Raw genomic sequence first — 23586 nt, 5'->3', positions numbered from 1 at the left:
AACTCTTTAACTAAGAACCCATGACCGCTCACTAGCTGTATCAATTGTACAGTTAACAACATTACGTACGTTGATTGCTTTGAGTTGACAAATTAGCCTTGCATGAATGCTTTTTTAATGCAATAAAGACATATGGAATCGTTCGATTGGAATGGAGTGACACTATTTATGTATTAACAGAATGAAGGGTAACTATTTCTTAACTTAAAAAGTATAGCTTATATATTTGAGAAATAGCAACAATTAAAGTGTTGGGATAACATGCATATATACATACATGTATATTGTATAAACAGCAACATATGCACACATGTATAAGGTACAATCATACAGTAAATAGAATTCAATTGCTTAAAGCCGTATGTCTGTATTTAGAACTGTTCCAAAAGTGAAAACGTATATCCCTGTGTACAAATGTATTTTCGCCCGAGATCTCATATTGCGTTCGCAATGTCTGCACGTGTTTAAGACAGTACGTTCTTCATCTTTTTCCATTCAAGTGATAATTTTATGGATATTGTGTGTACATGTGTATGACAGAATATGCATACGTACAGCTACGCAACTGACACGAAATTTATACAGTAGAGTCCATATTTGGCTCCACTGGTAGACGAAAATAAACGCGAATAAAAAAACATCGTGCGGTAAATAGTTTGAATTTATGTCACGTTTTACTGTACGTACTGTACTGTAACTATCTAACATAGGCTTACCTGACGTTGCAATGGTTTTTCCCAATCTCGAAATAGAATCATAATTAAGGTGAGGCGCAACTTTAAACTCTGATATTTTTTTGCCAGAGCTCTATAATATTGGTAGATTATACTGGTATAGATCTATTAATATTGAATATAACAGCGAAAGTCGTAAGGCGTGGCATGCTGACGTGTGGTTTTGGTCACGGTCCGTATTTTACTAAATTACTTCAATTAAAATTAAGACTTATGAAAGCTTAATGTATTTATCATTGTTGCCTGTACATTACACCACGGCTTTATTAAAGTCGTGTTTGCATAATCGATAACCCGCTGTCGGGCCACATAATCCAAGATAATGAGGATACGGATAAAAGTTGAGGTCTTCCGAAATTGTTTACAACATGGAGGACAGACAACAAAAATTCCATTTTCACGTGTCGGAAGGAAAGAAATTTCCAACATTAGAAGATAGAGATAACAAAGAACTATTAACAAAATGGTAACACATCATACGTGGGGATGCGAAATTTTTATCAAAGTCTGTAAAGATTTATGATAGATTAGATTATCATATAATTATTGATATAAAATAAATTTATAAATTTTATGACCATTCGCCCCATTGACGACTCGTCACAATGTAAGGCACTACACAGTAGTTCCCATTTATTATTTAACGTGTACTTAATGCTTTTCCCTTTGAATCAGAGGAAAAACGGTTGTTTTTAGATAAATATATTTTCAAATACAGTAGTCTACATGTACTTTTTAAGTCATTATACTCGACATCAATAATTCTGCGTCATTAGGTAATGGCATATTTTCATGTGACCAGAATTGACATATTTTATTCATACACCTAAACAACAAAGTTTTTGTGAAAAATATTTTAAATCTCGAGATTTTTATGTAAAACAGAACAAAATTTTACAAATTTCTGCAAAAAACACCAATAGTCCATTAAATTTGCGCAAACATCTGAAACAATCATCATTTTCTTAATGTTCTTGTTTGTTGAAAAAATAAATTTTGAGTTACAAAGTATAGATATTTTAATATTTAAGATTAAGCAATATAACATGTAGTCACAGGAACTTGAAATTCTATCACTATTAACGATAATATGCAAAATATACCCCCTATATACTATAAAAAAACACAAGGAATGAAACGCCTTTTCCCCACCCGAACATAATTTACGCCGAACAAATCAACAAAACAACAGATCAAAATAATCTATCTGGCCATTCCGATAAACAATACATAAATGCATCAAATACCACTGATAACTTTTTTAATTTCGTAGCTATGTAGGAATAATTCAACATTTTCTGATTATTTCCCACGATCTGAGTTTGTCGCCGACTCCATTTCGTGACGTCACTGGATGTTGATTCGAGGAGAATGATATTTATTAAAATTATTTTTAACAAGTTCCAAAAATAACAGGTTTGCAAGTAAAATACTGTCAAACTAGAACAAATGACTGATTTATTTCTTACGACAGGGCTGAATTTATTTGCTGGGCCATATCAAATAGAGTACTCAATTTTTTTTTTAAAACGAAAGTATTTTTCAAAGATTTACCGTTCATGTTTGGGGTTTCCCTTTCAAATGTTTTTATAAAAGTAATTTGTTAAAAAGGTTTTACATGAAGATGTTTAAATCTATTTACATAGAATAATTTGTATAAAAGTTTTATACATACCTGTTATTTTTTGGAACTTATTAAAAATAATTTTAATAAATATTATTCTCCTCGATTCAAAATCCAGTGACGTTACGGAATGGAGTCGGCGACAAACTCAGATCGCGGGAAATAATCAGAAAATGTTGAATAATTCCTACACAGCTACGCGATTTTAAAAAGTTATCGGTGGTATTTGATGCATTTATGTATTGTTTATCGAAATGGCCAGATAGAATATTTTGATCTGTTGTTTTGTTGATTTGTTCGGCGTAAATTATGTTCGGGTGGGGAAAAGGCGTTTCATTCCTTGTGTTTTTTTGTTTTTTTTATAGTACTATATAGTACTATAAAAAAAACACAAGGAATGAAACGGTATATTTGTATATTATAATTGATATTGGTTATTTGATAGAATTTCAAGTTCCTGTGATGTAGTTCTGGCTTCCAAAACTTTATAAGCCGCTATTTAACATTTTTGTTTTCATCTGATGGGGCATTCATGTCATAGTATATAAACGGGTACGCTGAAGACCTTAAGCTATATAACATGTAGAAATGTTAGTAACTGAAACAATAAAAACTGAAATGTAACACTATTACCGCGATTTTAATGATGACATATTATTTTCAAAATGGCCGACATATGGTCTACATTTGGTCTGTTAAAACTGACTTTGACTAAACATGTTGTTGTTTCCTGGTGTCACACAGCAGAAAATACCTACATGTTATTGATTAATAGACAATTTTTGTAGCATAAGTTTCATTTGTTGTTTTCTGTCTTGTTTCAAAGTGTTAAGTACTGTGAACTAAGAGGAGCACAGTATACAAGTCTTTCCAATTGACTTTTACATAATTAGTCATGCAAATTACTAATGTACGTCATTTTATTTTAAGGGGTATGCAGGGGAATTTATTAGCCCAGATGTACACATTTGACCAACCATTTCAGTCATATCAAAAAGATGAATTTGTTCTGGTAAGAAAATAGTGCTTTTAAATGCCCAATGGCCATATAACAACAATAATCATGTAATTTGTACTTGTATCCCTTCAGTTAAAGCAAAGTTTCATTTAATTTTATCTATGGAAGGGATTAACTGTGTCACATGTATATGCATTTTACTTTAAGTTACAAAAACGATTTTTACAATAATAATTTTAATATTAAAAGTGAAAAGTATATAATTTATTTATATTTTTATATTGGTATCTGTGAACTGTGTATGACATATCAAAGGGTTTTATATGATGCATGTATATTTATATAACAATATTTTACACATGATTTTATTAATTATTTAACCGCCTCCGTGGTCGAGGGGTTAGAGTTGATGACTTCTAATCCAGTTACCTCTCTGGCGTGGGTTCGATCCCCGGGAGATGCTTTGGTAGTTTAGCGCGGAGGAAGGTAGTCTAGTACTGGTGTAACTCTCCAGGAACGATGGTTAGGAAACTACCCGCCTATATGACTGAAATACTGTTGGAAAAAGGCGTAAAATGAAACAAACAAACAAACAATTATTAATTATTTTATTTTGATTCATTTACTTCATGACAGATCATAGGAAGGTGCAAAAAATTGATAAAAATGCACATACATGTATTACTGTCCTCTGGTATTTTACTGTGATCTACTTGATTTTTTTTTTAAATTACGGAAGAAAAACTAGATTAGAATTCCTTCTCAGTTCAAGCAGTTTTCTTAAATAGGATGGTAATTAGCCTATTGTTTAGTATACATGTACATGAATAACATTCATGGAAATCATGACCCTCTCTCAACTTTGTTCATAATCTTAATTTGTCAAAACACAGAATTTTTACTTACCATTTCATCACTAATACATGTTTAGTATGAAATGGCAATACTTTTTCTCTTTCTTTTTTTAGATTAAACTATTTCTTTAGACAATGATGAGTTTATCTTTACTTTACACAGGATTTTATGAGAGACCCTGCTGTTACTTCAACTTTGAAAGTTCCAAGTGGAAAAGGGACTTCTGCTGCAGTAGGTTTGTATGATTAGTATTATTATTTGCTTTGTCAACCCTAATTGTGTATGTTTGAGAAGTGTTTTTCTCAAACACTGACATTTTGCACAGTATCACAGTAATGATATCTTTATAAAAGTGTATGCTTAAACTAATCTAAGATAAGGTAGCATTCTTTATTTTTTTTCAATGCTTTTATTTTCCAACTAGATAACTTGCAAATTAGTTCACAGTTGAAGAAGGCTTAGGTTGCTTAGCCTAAAAATTTTCACATGCCCTTACATGTCTATGCATTATTATCCATTATTTATATGGCACATGCAACACTACAAAGTACAAATATTTTAAGTATTATCAACACTCTATTTATATCAGCTGTCAAAATAGCTTCATTCTTTGCAGAAGTCAACCAACTAAATGTAAGATAAGATAAGTTTTATTTCAAGTCGGCAAAGTTTCAACAGAGCTTATGTTGTACTGTTGAAAACTTGCTGACTTGAAATAAAACTTATCTTATCTTATCTTATCAAGTACATTTAGTTGGTAGACTTCTGCAAAAAATGAAGCTATTTTGACAGCTGATATAAATAGTCAGTGTTGATAATACTTAAAATATTTGTACTTTGTAGTGTTGCATGTGCCATATAAATAGTGGATAATAATGCATAGACATGCATTTGTTGTTTTCCAGTTCAGGTTGTTGATTGCTTTTAAAAGAATTATTTAGGATGTAACAAGCATTACCGCCAAATTAATATTATATTCCATAGACTATGAGAACAAATATAACATAATTTTAGCTAGCATAAGGCAAGAGTTTACCATCTTCATAATTGCCTAAAATGTATTACAGTATTATGCAAAAATTGCTCTTATGATATCATGTTAATAAAGAAGTGAAAATATGATGATGATGATAATATGATCTAAGATGAAATAAATTTGCTCAAATTTATATAGTAATTTAGAGCAGGACCGAGAAAGTACTGATATAGGTTTGTAACTAATATAAATAAGACATTATCTTCATTACAGGTACTGCAGCTGAATCAGTGGGTGTAGAATCCGTGCCATGTTCCATATTGTCTATGTCATTCTTTGATAAATTGTATGGTACAGTTGTCAGGGAATCAGGGCATGTTCTAAAATGTTTTGATGAGTTTTATGAAGATTTTACCATCTCAGATGAATTGAGAAAAGTAAGTGTATGTTTCCAGTCTTGGTATTCTTGATAGAAAATTTCTCTTCTGATAGCTGTTACGGTATGTATTTTTATAAAAAAAAACTTTGTTCTCCATATTTTGTCTATGTCACTAATATATAATAATAAAGTCACACTATTCTGCAGTTACTGAGGTTATTAGAAGGCAGTTATCACCAACTTTTATAATATAATCTGGTTATATAAAGTTGGTGTTAATTGCCTTCTATTTAACCTAGAACATTGGTTCAGTCAAACCTGCAGGCTCTAATTTATAATGACTGCTCAATTTCATTAACCATTAATCTGCTGAGTTTGTGAAATGGACTTGTCCACCTTTTTGGAAGTGTCCATTTTCAATGTTAGGGATATCAAGATGAAAATTTGAAGTTAAGCCGGCCAACAGTGTAGAGACTGCTCAGATTGCACAGATGTGCAGACTGGCCTGGCTCTTCTCTGATGACAAAGGTCAATCACTGTTGGTTCTAGCAAGTTAAGGGTTGTATCAGCATGTTGAGGTCGTGATTCCTCAAACAAGCTAGGCTCTAATTTAAAATTAGAATAGGACAAACACCTCACACACACATTCAGCAGTATTAATAAATCAGAGGCAGTACATGTATTTTTGTATACTAATGTCTAAAAGTTAGGCATTATATTAAGTAAACTGGTTGCTTACCGAAACTTTCTGTACAAATTAACCCATTACCCCGATATACATGCCTTTTAGCGCCTTTTTCACACCCCACCCTTTTTGTTGTCTCAAATAGTGAAAAAATGCCTTATTTAGGCCCCCAACACTTGTTTTTGTTTGTGAAATGTCGTTAAAAAAAGTGACCACTTTTTCGGCGCCGCCCCATATCCAAAAGATACATCAGGGGGTTGCCAAATGGGGGATGTGCCCCCTTCTGTTTTGGGGGTTTGAAGGGGGCGGTAGCCAACCTCATCTCCATGAAAATTTTTGATTTGTGAGAGTCTAAAAGTAGACCCAGGTCGATCATAATGGTAACTTGTTACAAACACTGAAAAGCGCCTTTGACTCTATCTCAATCCATTGAGAAGTTGCAGCACTTTGAAATCAATTTTGATGGAAAAACCAAGCAAAATAGTGATTTTTGGAAATTTTGAGTTGTCCCCTCGTTGACATGGTATCAGGCAATTTGAGACTTGAGCATGTTGTTACAAAGGCAATGGTCAAGTCAACATTTGTGCCAAGTTTGATTAGTATTGAAGCAGTTTTTATAGTTTTATAGCAATTTGAACTTGTAACGGGAGACTTTTCAATGAAAACAGCCATTTTTTCACAAAATGCACATGCAGTAATTGGTTAAATTGTTTAAAATAAAATTTAAAAAAATCAAGCAAAATATGAATGTTTCCATTGCAAATTTGAATTATGATATTTATGAGAAATGGCTTTCATCAAACCAAGAATGCAACTTGAAGTCTTGGGTAAATAGTCTCTTTGATCTATTTCAATTTGTTTAACCCTTTCAGTTTACACAAACTTCCATCCAAAATCTGTTTCTTTGATATAGAGATCATCTGGACAGAGTCATTGTTTAACAGGAGACCCAGGATTATAATCTATATTTTGATTATATATAACTAATGTACTAATTTCAGATGTTACTGAGTGAGGAGTCAGACCATTATGAAGTATACAATGAATCAGAAAAATCACAGTTTTTGTTTTGTTTGTTCAAACATATTTGTCTAGGAGGACAGATCTGCCAGTACGAGGACACGATAGATGCCTACCTGGACATTACAAAATCACTGTATAAAGATCTTATCAGGTTAATATCATAACTAAATATTGAATACTTCTAAAATTTTGTAATGGTGTCTAAGATTTATTTTTGTGGAATATTTTTGTTGTTGTCAAAGAAAAGATATAAGAGTGAGTGAAGTATTTGTATGAAGTGTTTTTGTAATTCTTTTCCCATGTGTATCAGTAATTTATATTTGTAATCCAGGGGTTTCTAGTTTTATCCTTAGGTTGGGCAAAAATTCTGCATGACAACTGATCTCAGACATTGTGTCTAATGGTTATTTTTTTCTCACTGCTGATTCAGAAATCATGTTGGTTTATTTAAGTAGGTTACTTGCTGGTGAGTTATTCAGGAGAGACAGTTAAATTGACTGACAGCAGAGATATGGCCAAATATTTGTTTAAATCAGTCCTTAACTCCCAAACTAACAACCAGACAAACAAATTACATTTATTTCAATGGTTTAAAACAGTATGCTGTGTACTTATTCTTAGGACTTTCTAATAAGCATTATGAACAGTGAAAATACTGTGGTGGAAACAAATAAAGGAATTTAAGCGAGTCCATGACACTGGCTATCCATAGAAGTAACCCATGATATGTCCAAATATTCTAAAATAATGTGTTAGGAAACAGGTGAAAGTATAGGGATGTAAATAGTAAATCATGCTGTCAAATTTATTGATTATTTATACATTTCTTAACATTTTAATATACATGTGTATAAGTTTTGTATACTTCTGGTATGCACATTTAAATGATTTTGAATTTGATGAATAATAAAACAAGTAATTTTTGATATTTCAGTGTTCAAAAGAATGCAGATACAAAACTTTTAAATATAACATCAAGTGTGTTCAAATTTAAGGCCATGGTAAGTACATGCAATTAAAATTTCTGTCATAAAGTAAATATTCTGATTTTTTGTCGAAAAAAATGTTGTCAAATATTATGTGTTGATAATGACATTTCAACATGTACATGTGAGTAGGTTGATTTTTTAAACGTTAAATTGATTTGTTAAAAAATAGAAAATTCTATTCACAGTATAGGAAACGCCATTAAATTTTAATCATACAAATAATCAAATTTTTCAGGAGTTTTTTTATATAAAACATAGGCTATATATAGTTATTATATTTCATCATCATATTTCACATATTTCTATAAAATGAACTTGTTTTATTTTATATTGTAGGATAAAGAAGGCGAGCTGTTTTTTCCAGATAGAAAGTTACATGATCAGACATTCTCCTATCTTATAGTGGACCCATTTAAACGACATGTCATAGTTTTATCTCATGTATTTGCTGGTGGAATATTTAAGTAACTTTATCTCTCATGAAATTCCTGTACAGCATGGATATTAGGACTGCAGCAGCAACATTCAATGAAAATATTCTAGATCAGATGATTGTTGGATACTGAGTTTTAATTTTATGACAATGTATATTTTTCTCAAGATAATTTGAGTATAATTATGTGTGGTATCGTTTTGTTCTGCATGATTTATATTTCTAAGAGTTTCTAAATGAATCAATGCAAATAGTTTTGTATGAAGTCTTACTCTTTGTGTAAAAAGTTTAATTTTTAGCTCGACTATTCGATAAGAATAAGTAGAGCTATTGTAGTCACCCGAGCGTCGGCGTCAGCGTCAGTGTCGGCGTCTGCGTCGGCTTAACCACTTATGTTAAAGTTTTTGTAATAGTTCAAATATTTTCAAAGTCCATTGACATATGGCTTTGAAACTTTGCACACTTGTTCACCATCATGACCCCAACCTGTAGACAGGAGGAGGTAACTCTATCAAGCATTTTGACAGAATTATGCCCCTTTTTCGACTTAGAATTTACGTTAAAGTTTTTGTAATAGTTCAAATATTTTCAAAGTCCATTGACATATGGCTTTGAAACTTTGCACACTTGTTCACCATCATGACCCCAACCTGTAGACAGGAGGAGGTAACTCTATCAAGCATTTTGACAGAATTACGCCCCTTTTTCGACTTAGAATTTACGTTAAAGTTTTTGTAATAGTTCAAATATTTTCAAAGTCCATTGACATATGGCTTTGAAACTTTGCACACTTGTTCACCATCATGACCCCAACCTGAAGACAGGAGGAGGTAACTCTATCAAGCATTTTGACAGAATTACGCCCCTTTTTCGACTTAGAATTTACATTATAGTTTTTGTAATAGTTCAAATATTTTCAAAGTCCATTGACATATGGCTTTGAAACTTTGCACACATGTTCACCATCATGACCCCAACCTGTAAACAGGAGGAGGTAACTGTATCAAGCATTTTTTTTCACTATCAAGCACTAAGAATAGTCGAGCGTTGCTGTCCTACCGACAGCTCTTGTTATTAGCTTCAAACATCTGTAATCTTCCTTTTAAAAATTTCATACACATTGATGGTTACATAATGATATATAACTACTCGATATCAAAAGGCATGTTTTACAAATATTTAAACGCATGTTTTACAAATATTTAAACGCATGTTTTACAAATATTTAAACGCATGTTTTACAAATATTTAAACGCATGTTTTACAAATATTTAAACGCATGTTTTACAAATATTTAAACGCATGTTTTACAAAATATTGGGAGTCCTTTGTTAAAGTTTGAGAGAGTATAGTGTATTTGTTGTATGTTTTTATGATCATTGAATGTATTTAGGTAGTTTCAAATAGTTAAAAGGATGTAATTGTCCTGAGCAATTCCAAATTGAAAACCTTATGTCTTGTCATGAAATTATAGGTACGTGTTGGTTCTAATTTTGAGTGTATAGAAGCTCAAATGCCCACTCATCTAAAGTTGAATGATTAATAATAATTATAAAGTGTCATGCATTATTGTGTAAAATGAAAGATTTTTTCATCAATTTCCATTTTTACATGCCAGTAGAAAGATTATTGAGTAGACAGTGAATTTCATGAAATAAATTTGGTTTATTGCCCTCACATTGTACGTCATATAGTGTGTATTATGATGTGCATATATATTGATCATTATAAAATAAACTATCAAAATTACAAGGTGTTAATTTTTGTTATTCCTGGTACTGGTATACTGAATTTATTAATGAAAAGTCCACTTAAATTTTGTATAATATTTGATATCAACATTTGGACAGCATATTTTAAAGGTAAAGGGTATTTGCCTGGGAGTATTACAGAAACATGCTATGGAAGATGAGTGCATCTTTTCCACTGTTTTTAGCTCGACTATTCGAAGAATGTTAAGAGCTATTGCAGTCGCCTCCATGTTGTCGTTAAAGTTGGTTAAAGTTTTTTGTAAAGTCAAATATTTCAATTACTGCTTGAGATATTCAATTGAAATTTACAATACGTTTTTATAGTAATAATGTACATCAGTTTGCAAAGTTGCATAACTCTGTATGCAATATTTGCAGAATTATACCCCTTTGAAACTTAGAAATTTTGGTTAAAGGTTAAAGGTCTTAAAAACTATCAAAGATATTTACTTGAAACTTTACACATGTACTTAGGGTCATAATTGAAGGTCACATCTCAATGCCATGTATTTTGATTGAATAATGAATGCTCCCTTTTGTACTAAAAAAAATCTTCGTTTCGTGGTTAAGTTTAACATGCAAGTTTTGCATATCTCTGAAACTATTAAAAAATTTAGATACAAACTTGAAACTTTATATGTATATTTGTGGTCATAAATAATGATCACTGAATGGCACTCATATCTGTGTCATGTATTTAGGCTGATTTATCTCCCCCTTTTTTTACTTAGTCTCTTGGTTAATGTTTACATGTAAGTTTTACATAACTCTGTCAAAAGGTAGACCTGTATTCAATCCCTGTCCTTTCCATTAGTCCAATGCCATTATTTTGATAACTGTTCTAATTGTAGAGCATGCTGTCATCGGACAGCTCTGATTTGCTTATTTCAAAATTTATGCCCCTTTTTACACTCAATGACGCTCATGGTTAACTTTTTGCTTGTAAGTTGGTATCTCCCTAACTACTGAAGGAAATGGAATGAAACTTAACATACATTTTCACTGTGATTGTTTAACATGATTGGCACAGGTCCCACAACTCTGATTTACTTATTTACATATTAATGCCCCTTTTTATACCCAATAAAACATCCCTGTGACAACTCTATCGAAAAGTCGAGCATTGCTGTCCTCCGACAGTTCTTGTTATAGATTATAAAAACTACATTTTTAAGAAAGAACGAAAATGAAAAGTGCTTTGATTAATTTTTTTTTTCAACCTCAAACCAAAATTATAACATGCTAAAGAAAAATAACTTAATTACACCTCCTTCACCATGTCTGTTAAAACAATATGCTGTTAACCATGCATCTATACACAAAAAACTGGCCATTTCTATACCAATGATATTCATAAAATGATAATTGAATATTGATTATTTATTGTTTGAGCACAAATAAATATAAAGAGACATTAGACTATTTTTTGTTGTTGAACATGTAATATATTTCAAAAGATTGAATTTTGTAATGATTGTTGACCAATAATGATAATGAAAAATGTTGATGATGAAAAATAAATTTTACCCAAACAAAAAGACTTCCCCACTCTTTTTAAAGATTGAATGCTATCAATACATTCCAAACATTCAATGTTTATAGATGCATCCGCGGATCATATGGTTTATTAATTAGTCAGTTTGGTTTAAACATATTTACATGTATTTTAGCTAGTTCTTGCAACTAAGTATATACATCACATCCCAGTCCACTTGCTGGAACACACCTGTACTGGTGACATATGAGGAATAATGTTCACGACCCAAGTATGGCTCAAACTTGAGAGGTAGCAGACCACCGCTTTGCTTCATTGACTATTGATTACTTTTGCATGATAAAGTTGAACACAATTATGACAAAATGTAAAGCTATTTTTATTTTTACCTACTTGCGTAATTTCACACGAAATTGAAATTCTGTCAATAATAATTTGGTAATTTTACAATTTTCATTATTCTTATCACATTATGGACAAAGAAAGTATTTAGTGTTATTCAACCTATAACCGTAACGGTGACAGACGGAATCTTAGCTCCCTGACGGAATTTAGTATTTATTTCAAGCGTTTGTAAAACAAGACTTTTGTGAAATTTCTGATAAACGTTATTTTGTCGAAAAATTGAAATTTAAACATTATGGGACGCAAAGATAAATATAGAGATGAACGGAGGTCTAGATCGAGGGACAGGAATTATCAGAAAAAGCACAAGCATTGCAGGTACACAACTGTGTTAGCGTGCCACGGTGGTCGAACCACAGGCGCAAGGCCATAGATCTATACGAGTATCCTGGTTGTACTATCTACCGGGAGTGTAAGCCTTATTAGGCCTACCATCATATAATACAGAAAAAATCTAGGATAAAATAGTTATTTTCTGTAGAAGGTACCATTTTTTGATAAAAATAACTATCATCCAAAAGAAATTTTAACTATACTTCAAAAAGATAGTTCTGTTAATAACCTCATATGAATTAGTAACGATTCGCCACACTAACGATTCGCCACATAACAATTCGCCACAGAGTAATAACGATTTGCCACAGTTAAATAACGATTCACCACAGTATGATTATAACAATGATATTTTAGTTATCAACAAACTTTTTTCTTTTTTTAATAATTTGACAATGACAATAATTTAATAATGTTTCTTAATACAAGTAATATGAAGTTAAGGCCCCCATCGTGGATTTTTTTTTTTATCAAAGTAACGTACATTATTACAGGAGTACATTTATAAGAAAGTAATTATATGTTGAAATAAATATTGAATATGTATTAATCGTAAACATATATGTCAATTTATATAATATATATATGTCAAATATTAAAAAAAATGGGTATTGCAAAACATGTGTTCATTGCGAAAATTGATTTACGATAATTGATTAAAGAACGCACATCTAAAACATTTGTCACACCTTTAATTTAAACAAGCCAATCATCTTAGGATTGTTGTAGAAATATTTAATTGACGCCGAAATAATCCTTTAATTCTCTGACAATGCATGTGAACAACTGCACAATTTGATACTACTACATGTAGCTTTTGTCACTTTGTTTTGTTAACAATGTGTTATGTTATTTTGGAAATAAAAAATGTTGAGATATTAATAATAAAAAAAGATATTATAAAAAGCTATTTTTTTATTTTTTGGAGCTATAGAAATAACAAACTTTTTTGTCATTTTGGTAATGAAATATGTTTTTATGTGTTTCTATTCAATAACAGCTGATTTAGTCACGGACTTTAATTGACAAGGATGGGACACTTCCGATGGGGCTTTAAATCGGGCCGCGCGCATGCGCGAGATCTTCTCACCGGAAGAAGATGAAATAATGGCGTAGACCGAGGATGTCATGTGTAAACATTTGATAATAAAACTCGGTTTTTGCTGTTGATTACGTTGTTTATACAACTTTGGTACACACTATTTGTCAAGTAAGTATTATTGAATATGTTTACATTAAGTATTTATTTTATTTATCTCCTAAAACAATCAAACTGCCGTGAAACTTAGTATTGTAATTTTGCTTATCTTAACGGTAAAATTATTCAAGATGGCGGTGAACACGAATGAAAATAAGCTGATTTTGCTGCCCAAATATGACAAAACAGGAATTTATTTTATGTTTAAATTGTAATGTTTATACTAACATAGTATTGATTTGTGCAGTCAGATAAATGGTTTTCTTAGAATATGGCTGTAGAATACCGCAACATTAGATTTAAATCACCCCTCGTTCAAAGATGGCCGCATAAATAAAAAAAAATCTTCGAAATTTGCTTCCCATTTCATAGAAGGGAAAACTGTTGTTGTTCAAAAATTCGTTCTTATTATTATCACCATTGTGTGATTAGTGCAACAGAAGTAAAAATTAGGGAATTTCTTACAAACTTCCTTGGTAATTTTAGTTTGAAATTTGTCTATTTTTGGTTTATTACATCTAAGTTAATTGTTAATATTCTGTTCATATAACTTAAGTTTTACCCTTTTCCTGAACGTCATGGAGGATTCAATAACACTCAAAATACATGTAGAAATCCTGGACAAAATTTACTTAAAGAAATAGGAGTGAAGTCTTGAATTTTTCATTTTAATGATAAGTATATGACCAGCATTAAATTAATTTGAGCTGGGATATAAATATTACAGATGGCATGAGTGATGTTTTGGTTGCTGTACATGTATTTTGCATATAAATCTGAAACACAATCAGGGACAGCAAAATCAGTTGTCAACAGGGTTGTCAAACAAACTCATTTGTGTTATTGTCTGACTCAGAAGCTGGATTCAAAATCTTGAAAATAAATGGGCTGCAGCAAAGCAAATAAATATCGGCTGAATTTAGAAGAAAATATTCCTGCAAGACACAAGTGAAAATATGTTTCACTGCAGAAAAAACAATTTTTTAAAAGTGAAAAAACTAATTTTACTTCATCAATGTTTCTCAATATTTGATTTGTATGTGTTCAATTTTATGGGTATTTTATATATATTTTCAGATTATTGATCCTGGTACAATCATTTGGTGATATATCAACATACAATCATGACAAGAAAAAAAGGACAAATTGGTAGAAGAATGAAGCGAGAGAAACCACGGAAGCAACTGAAAGCAACATTTGTCAGCAGATGTTCTGGCGGAAGACCTCTTATCAAAATCGCATGGTGACACATTCTTCGTTAATGATGGTACTACAGAAAGTTATGAAACACCTCTAGAAAGAGTTGAGTGCTTTGACAGTGATGGATGTCATGCTGACGAGTTTTTTTGTTATTCTTGACAAGCCTTACAGATATTGTCCAGATACTGATCTTGATGAGTTTGTGGAAAATGAATCATTAAGGATATTTAGTGAATTCCGTGAGAACTGTAAAAGGCATATAACAAATGACAATTTCACATACATGAAATCTTCAAATGACTTGAAATTCATACATTTGTATGAATAATTACATATATAATTGAAAGAAATTAAAAATGTGTTCAAGTATGTAAATAAATGTTTTCAAAAAATCTACTGTTTCATATTGTATGATTCAAAATCACTGTCACTATTATTGTACTCACTTTCTGTAAAATCCCCCAAAAGCAAATTTAGGTCTAGGTCAGAAAAATTGATAAAATCCTCATTTGAATAAGCCATCTTAACATAGACAAGTACCATGCAATAGTAAAATATAGAACACAAAATTGTGCTGGTAATAGCATTGATACTTAAGTACTGTTATTAACACTTACTACCTGAATTTTAACGTTCCTGCTTTAATCAAGAAACTTCAAAGAAATTTATTCTTTAATTAAAAAGTTTTAGGCACGTTAATTTTAATGAGGTGTTTATGAATAATTTACACTTACCAGATAAAAAACGACCGCTCAATACCGACTCAAACTGTGAATGCCTGTATCAATATCAATGATCCCAAAAATGTTATAATGACTTCCAAAAGAAATAATAGGGCCTGTTTTTGTATTTAAAATATGATTGAAAAAAAAGTCCAGTAAACGCCCGTGCTTACCAAAAAACAATACATGTATAGTTGAATTGTTCTACGATATGACGGAAAATAACTGCATCAGGAAAGTACAAATCCAACTATTACTCGTACATCCCTTAATAAAAGCAACTTCAACTTCGCTCATTAAATAATAGAAGCCGTGATATAGTCTGAAATGGTATTTTTTTAAATATCCGTAAATCAAGTTTAATGTTGTATTTGAAAAAATAAGAAGATTTTAACCGTTTGTACACGGCTTTGTCTTAATCGTCGGTATGAAGGGAGACGGGCTAATTATATATGTATATATTATTATCTAATTGACACCTATATTTGTAATAAAAAATAAATTTTCTCAAATATAATCTACAAATTTCCAAAATTGGATAATAAATGATACGCCAACAATACTTTTTGTACTGAAGGTATCAATTTCGCACCCCGAAAAGTTAACGGTTAACTACTCCGAGTTTTCGTCGTATTTAATTTCTTAATCGTGGGTATGGACAGAACATATATATTTTTTAAGATAAAAATAGATGATTGCAATTAGGGACAAATTTTCTCAAAATGTTCCTTTTAATTTATAAAATCGGATAATAAATGTTAAAGCAACAAGACTTTTTGTACTGTAAGTATCAATTTCGCACACCGAAAAGTTAACGGTAAATTACTCCAGGTTTTCGTCGTTTTCAATTTCTTAATCGTCGGTATGGACAGAGAGTATATATTTTTTTCAATAGAAATAGATATTTGCAATAAGGGGCCGATTTTCTGAAAATGTGTCTTTTAATTTTCAAAATCGGATAATAAATGGTAAAGCAGCAAGACTTTTTGTACTGTAAGTATCAATTGCGCACCCGAAAAGTTAACGGTAAATTACTTCGGGTTTTCATCGTTTTCAATTTCTTAATCGTCGGTATGGACAGAGAGTATATATTTTTTTCAATAAAAATTGATATTTGCAATATAGAATCAATTTTCTTAAAATGTGTCTTTTAATTTTCAAAATCGGATAATAAATAGAATAACAACAAGACTTTTTGTAGAGAAGGTATCAGTTTAGCGCAGGTATTTTACGCTTAACTCCGATAAACTAAAAATTATTGATCGGTTTCCCAATATCGAGTGTACAGGTACACGCGCGACAAGATATTTTAACGTTTTATATAGGTTTACTAGGAGTGTCCGATCCCTGTAATTTAAATCCGTGATTTAGTATAGTATTCTTTTCCAGGGTAAAGTTTTAAAAAATGTTAACATATAAGTTTACACTGTGTATATATATTTTGTAATAAAATATGTTTGTTATCATGTGTCTTTATTCAATAAAAGATGTTTTTCGTATAATTTTCCAGTTTACATAAATAACGAAGTTTAACTTATCTACAATGTGTAATGTAATTTTGGTAATAACATATTAGGTTTTCATGTGTTTTTATTCAATAAAAGCTGTTTTAGTATAACTAATGTATGTCAGCAAAATCAGCAAAAAGAGGTCAAAATATGCAAAAATAGCCCTCACTGAATAGGTAACGTAGTAGAAATATGGTGAAAATTCTGCTAAAACGGTAAAAAAATCGCCGATCACATATAAAATTATTAATGAAGTCTTGAATATTTTTATTGTTCTTATAAATCAAATTCAAGTACTGTTTCTCTTGAAATAGTTGGATTCATCTGGGACATGCAGCTTTGAAAACAGGTGTGAAAAAGTTTGTATTTGAACACGTGGCGAATCGTTATTTGACTGTGGCGAATCGTTATTACTCTGTGTCGAATCGTTATGTGGCGAATCGTTAGTGTGGCGAATCGTTACATTACCCCTCATATGAGTGGCAGCCATTTTTGTTTTTAAGTACTTAATACCAGGAATGACTTTTAAGCAATCAATAAAAAGTTAAAAACATATGTAAATGGTCCATTACTGTTAATGATACTAAAGTTCTATTCAATATTTAACAGTTATCACACAGTAAAAGGGTAACAATTTGATAAGCATTTGCACACACATTCAAAATATCATGTTGGGTCCAAATTGTTAGCAATATTACTGGTTTTCATACGAAAAACACATTTATGTGAATAGGGTCATTAAAACTTTGAATTTTCTTCAAAAAGTGCTATATTTTGTATGAAATTAATGTGAAAAACACTGGCATACAAAAGAAATTTTTTATGTAAGTATTGTTTGTAATATCTGGACATTCCTGGTACAAAGTACCTCCCGGTATAAAGTACCTTGAGGATACAACTCAAAATTGCTCAATTCATGAAAAAGTTAAAACAACTCAGTATGTGACGTTTTTTTTCCTTTTCATTGTTGGACATTAATGAAAAAATCGATAATTTAAAAAAAATGCCTCACTTTGATGTATGGACAAGATATTACCTACAAATAACCTTTCTTGTTTCATTTTAACACACATTCTTAAAATTTCTGCTTGTAAAATTACACTTGTAAATGATTTATAATGCAAATGAAGTTAGTTATTTCCTGTGATGTTACAGGTTTTAATGAAGAGTTTGTAGTAGAACTTGGGTACTGACAGGTTCATATATATTAATTTCCTACAATAACTTTGATGGAATGGAGGATATTTTAATATAGTTTGCATGTGCGAATGCATTTTACGGACCCAACTGATGATGAGAGGCCACAACTTGTATCCCTTGTTTATATTATATATTTAGAGATTTTTTTAATGAAATAAAGACAGATTTTTCCTGTGGGTTGAACTGGGCCTCGTCAAAAATTATTACCAAAATTTATAAATGTTTCTGATGTCAAATTAATCATTCATTAGAGTCTGTGTTTAAAAGACATGATGCTGACTTGCAAGAGACTGAGTCTCATAACCAAAATGAGTGGTGTGAGATTGCAGGTGCCATGGTGGCTCACTAATGATTTGTTTATTAATTGTTAAGTGCATTGATTGCTTTGACTTTAACTGATAAGACAATTAGATCTTGAAATAGACTGTATAATGCCTTTATGATGCAGTAATACATTGAATTGTTGGACTGAATTTATATTAATTATAGTGATTGGCCCTTATAATTGTGATTCACCCCATAATGACTCGCCACACGTTACTCTTTAGTGACAATTTGCACCAGATAAGTCACAATAAGCCTTACCTCAAAATAATTATTAAAATGTAATTTAAATTATTAACATTGTAAAATGGTTAAATTAAATCAATAAATGTATGTTTGTGTATATTTGTGAAATAAAATGTTCTCTTTATTTATAAATAGTCATTTTAACTGGTACATTTGTACATGTGTAAGTTATCAATACTTTAATACACCCATAAACAGTTTTGATAAGTACTACGTAAATAACCTAGGTATATCGAGTAAAAAATACGAGTTGTTTCCCTCAACTTCAAGTGAAAAAGATATCCCTTAAGCTAAAACAACACAAATTAAGCTGTTTTTAAACCGCTCGTTTGTTGTAATTTAATGTTCGATTTCAAAATTTATTACACCAATGAAAAGCTTTGGATCTTAGCTTCGTCACAATATACACTTCAACACAACTTTTGACACCAAAATATTCAAATTAACTGTTAAAACTATCATATGTCAGACCTTTTTGCATAATGATTTATACAGTGAGATTTGCAACTGGTTATCTTTACTGGAAAAAATACTGGTAAGAATAGCCTGTTGTCTGATAGTCTGGAAAATTTTTATCAGTGTATTGATAATGATTCGCCACAGTTCACTTATCCCCTTCTTAATAGAAATCATTGCACCATATTCTAAATTACCTTCCTTCAAGATTGTTTAAGTTAATATGTATTCTTGTTTAAGTTAATATGTATTCTTTGTATTTGCTGAAAAATAAAGATCAGTTTTTCCATCTGGAGGTATACAATAAAATACTACATCTTCTTTATTTTAAGGCATTGAATTACTTTATCAATATAACTTTCTAGCTTTAGGAAATGACACTAATGATTCTTCTTTTAAGTTATGTCATTGAAACTTTTATTTTAGATCAGACTCTGAGTCAGAAGATTATGAGGACAGGGGCTCAAGATCAAAGCAAAGGAAGGCACATTATAGGTTTTTAAACCCCATTTTCCACATTAACATTTATTTCATTAAGTTTTTCTGTGGAATGTTATACTTCTTTGATGTCAATGTTGTCTTTTAAAAAATGCCAAATTGGGCAAGTTACCATTAATAATGTGACAGTTTTATAGATGGTATTGTTATTAATAGGAAGGTATCACACATGATTTTACAAATTGAAGAATACAAAAGAAAAAAAAGATTCATTGACCAAATGGGCTATTATAGGAAAACTAAAGTCGATGAAACAAATCAAACATACATGTATTTAAGTGACTGGTTACATTGAAATAATCAAGTAAAAAATTATTTACTTTCTGTAAAACTATAAGGACACCATATTTATATTTATGAATCAGAAAAGTTTGAGAGCTATATGACTGTTATATAGTAGCTCTTGGTTGTTCTTTTATTAGGTCAGATTCATCAGATGATTCAAACAGATCTTCACATAAAAGGAAAAAAAGGTAATAAGTTCATTAAAGCATATGAATTTATTTAAATATATAAGGGTTTTTTTTTGTTTTTTGGGGTTTTTTTTGGAGACAAATTGTACAATATAGATATTTTTTTTTTAAAAACTGGATGCCACAGTAGAAATTTTCAGGTTTCAGGCTTTTTTTCTCGTGATAAACCATAGGCATCCTTATAAATGATAGTATACATGTCATTTTTTTATATTTAATCAATTAAGGAATGACCTGTCAGAAAGAGGAAGTTCATCACCATCAAGGGATAGAAAGAGAAAGAAAGACAAGAAGAAAAAGAAACAAAGGTCAAGGTCACCTTTAGAGAGAAAGAAGAAGCAATATGATAGTGATAGTGATTCATCAGATACAGATGATAGATACCACAGAAAACAATCTAAATCATCACGATTAAATCACGAAGACGATGATAAAATGCAAGAAGAAATGAGGTTTGTTATTTGATTCTCAACAAAATTTACGTTTTTTTATCAAAATTAAACATATGGTTTCTCTTTGTCCTCCATTACCTCTAGTTTAAAATTAAATTTTGAAGAATGTCAAAGAAGGCCCTCTTCTATGTATGTATGATATTTAGTGAAAAGGTATATTTTATTATGTACCCCACATTCTTGTATAGCATGATTAATAGTTTAGTTTCTGTCATTAAAAGTTTTTCTTGACTTTCTTTGCATTCTGTGATTGAAATGAGATTAAACTTGTCAGAATTCATCAATGTAAATTAGTGTATAGCATGGTATATCTACTATATCATTGTTCAGAGATTTTTCATGGAGTACATTTGTTAGGATTCATTATGAATTAAAACCTGTTTTAAATAGAGTTATGGTACTTTGTTTGTGAAATGATGGCAATATGGAGAATTGCAGATTATACAAATTGTTTATGTTTATGTCATTTACAAAAGTAGTCAAAATAAGGCATGTAAAGATAGATTGTGTAATTGGCAAAGAAATATGCAAGTTAAAATAATTTATGGAACTGTGAACATGAAAGCAACAATATAAAGGCCATTGAACATTATTCAGGTTAGATTATTTATTTTTTGTTATAGTTGAAATATTAGTTAAAAAAATAGACTCTTAATAACTGGTTGGTATATAAAAATATGTTTATTTTTTAAATGGTATAGTAATGCATGTTTTGTAGGAGAAGAAAAGAAATAATAAAAGCCACAGAGACACCTGAAGAGAGAAAGAGCTCGAAGACTTGCCAAAAAGGTACACATTTAAATATTGATAAGCATGGACGATCAACAGTTATTATATATGTAGTTCATCATATAACAGTTTATTCACTTGTTTGTATTACAGGATATTAAATGTAACTATGATACTTATACATGTATATCTGAGCAGTTAATCAAATGACTGAATAACAAAAGTTGTAGAAGTATCTGAACAATATTTTTGTATCCATGCTTTGAATGTTATTAAAAGCCAAATTTGTCTGGTTTGATTATGTCCATATCAAGAAAATGCATTGTGCAACTGCAAGAAATTGCTTTTGTTTTTTAAATAATTAATAACCAAAATATTAAACTGGAAATCAGTCCAACAATTAATGGAATACAGTGGTACTGATGTAACTTTGTACAGCAATATCTACATTAGATATAGATTGATGTTACAATAATTGACAACTAGTAATTATATGTAAATCAAATTATAAGTTACAACTGTTATAGGAAAGTAAAGAGAGGAAAAGACGAGAAAAGATGGGCTGGACCAGGAGTATATGGTATGATCTCAATCTATCTTGTTGTTCTAGTCAAACATTTACATACTCGACTTTTCTATTTTTGACTTTTTATCATACTTAAATGAAATATAAAAGTTTTAAAACATGACCAATATCTATGAAAATTTATATAAAACATGCGTTTACATTGATATTATTTGTAATAAATATTTCTGACAGATTGACTCAAAATAATGGTAATAAGCTTATAATAGCTTGGGTTATATTTTTCAAACAAGTATTTATACACAGTGATATAACATTCAGACATATTTATAACAAATTAATAATACAGCAGAATAACTTTATATAAGGACAATGAAAATTACTATTTCACAATTTTACAACAGCTGTGTACATTGTAACATAGATCAGATATCACATGAAAATGCAATGTTACAATTGTGTAGTGTTATATAAACATGTACATATAAATAGAGCTGTAGATATATAAAAACATTTTTAAGCATTATATGGGAGACAGTGCAGAAATGTCAATACAGAGACCACGTGGTCTAGACCACAAAATTCTTCAAGCTAAGCTCCAAAATCGATAGTAAATGCGCCAATGAAATCTGTTTACTATCAACCAATCATATCTTATCCTTAATTAGCCATACAAATCACAACCATTTTTTGGCCAATCAAAATTTACCTACTAAACGTGGTTCGGCGCTATCTGTCAAAATCGTTTCTGCATTGTTCTCCCCACGTAAAGTAATTTGCATTAAATGATGGCCAATTTGTAAAAAACTATATTCTCAGACGTGTTTGCTAAGGTTTATATTTAAAAACCTTCTCTGTATTAAATAAAGTTTAATAAAAACTAAGATCTACAAATTTAACTGTGTTGGTCTGTTATAGAAGGTGTACGCGTATAAAGCGTCTTCCCCCCTTTAATACTTGTTTAACATTATAAATATGATTTGAATAAATGAAGCTTATCATTAAACATAACTATTAGGGGGGTTTTTTTTGTTCCCTATATAGAAGACGTCCGTGTATAAGCGTCTTCCCCCCTTTTTAATTTAAGTTTAAATTTTAAATACAGCTTTTTAATCTTTAGTGTGGGATGTAATCCCACCGTTTTCCGGTTCCATTCAGTGCAATTAATTTGCATTGTTGGGGCAGGAAATATTGTACTCACTAGTCACATATGCAATATTAACTAAATAAAGTGTTTTCCCTTTAATAAATGAAGCATATGCTCGCCCATATGGTTTTTAACCGGGTGGCGAGGGTAAATAAACTCAACACACACACATAAAAACATCACCAATTTGCATGAGGAAGTCATGATGTTTATATAACCTTAATACAGAACTGCTAATAATTTAAATTCAAAAGTAATTTTAATTTG

At 30.6% G+C, this 23586-nt stretch overlaps 2 protein-coding genes and 1 long non-coding RNA gene across 3 annotated transcripts; all 3 read left to right on the top strand.

Moving 5' to 3' along the window:
• Positions 1–1043: 1043 nt before the first annotated feature.
• Positions 1044–10356, top strand: LOC132725387 (cilia- and flagella-associated protein 300-like). The gene is made up of 7 exons (XM_060710492.1): positions 1044–1200; positions 3289–3370; positions 4334–4406; positions 5421–5584; positions 7213–7385; positions 8169–8235; positions 8560–10356. The coding sequence occupies exons 1-7, from the start codon at positions 1103–1105 to the stop codon at positions 8689–8691; spliced, it is 789 nt and encodes a 262-aa protein (XP_060566475.1). The 5' UTR covers positions 1044–1102; the 3' UTR covers positions 8692–10356.
• Positions 10357–12441: 2085 nt separating this feature from the next.
• LOC132725363 (pre-mRNA-splicing factor 38B-like) lies at positions 12442–22212 on the top strand. The gene is made up of 6 exons (XM_060710469.1): positions 12442–12625; positions 19921–19989; positions 20415–20465; positions 20693–20917; positions 21636–21706; positions 22174–22212. Exons 1-6 carry the CDS (start codon positions 12543–12545, stop codon positions 22179–22181), a joined length of 507 nt encoding a protein of 168 aa, XP_060566452.1. The 5' UTR covers positions 12442–12542; the 3' UTR covers positions 22182–22212.
• Positions 13681–15432, top strand: LOC132725354 (uncharacterized). The gene is made up of 2 exons (XR_009625039.1): positions 13681–13850; positions 14916–15432. It is a non-coding gene; the product is annotated as an uncharacterized LOC132725354 (long non-coding RNA).
• Positions 22213–23586: the final 1374 nt, after the last annotated feature.

Source organism: Ruditapes philippinarum, unplaced genomic scaffold (genome assembly GCF_026571515.1).
Source record: "Ruditapes philippinarum isolate M1 unplaced genomic scaffold, ASM2657151v2 ctg5545_1_1_1_1, whole genome shotgun sequence".
Lineage (NCBI taxonomy): Eukaryota > Metazoa > Mollusca > Bivalvia > Venerida > Veneridae > Ruditapes > Ruditapes philippinarum.
Note: the sequence above shows the minus strand (reverse complement) of the source record. Positions and strands in the feature narration are given on the sequence as shown.

Bases quoted from the DNA above. Each gene is read 5' to 3' on its own strand.
- LOC132725363 (XM_060710469.1), top strand. From the start codon at position 12,543: ATGGGACGCAAAGATAAATATAGAGATGAACGGAGGTCTAGATCGAGG. The intron at 12,626-19,920 runs GTACACAACTGT...CTTTTATTTTAG, and splicing joins AAAAAGCACAAGCATTGCAG to ATCAGACTCTGAGTCAGAAG. The intron at 20,466-20,692 runs GTAATAAGTTCA...TAATCAATTAAG, and splicing joins TCACATAAAAGGAAAAAAAG to GAATGACCTGTCAGAAAGAG.
- LOC132725387 (XM_060710492.1), top strand. From the start codon at position 1,103: ATGGAGGACAGACAACAAAAATTCCATTTTCACGTGTCGGAAGGAAAG. The intron at 5,585-7,212 runs GTAAGTGTATGT...TACTAATTTCAG, and splicing joins TCTCAGATGAATTGAGAAAA to ATGTTACTGAGTGAGGAGTC. The intron at 7,386-8,168 runs GTTAATATCATA...TTGATATTTCAG, and splicing joins CTGTATAAAGATCTTATCAG to TGTTCAAAAGAATGCAGATA.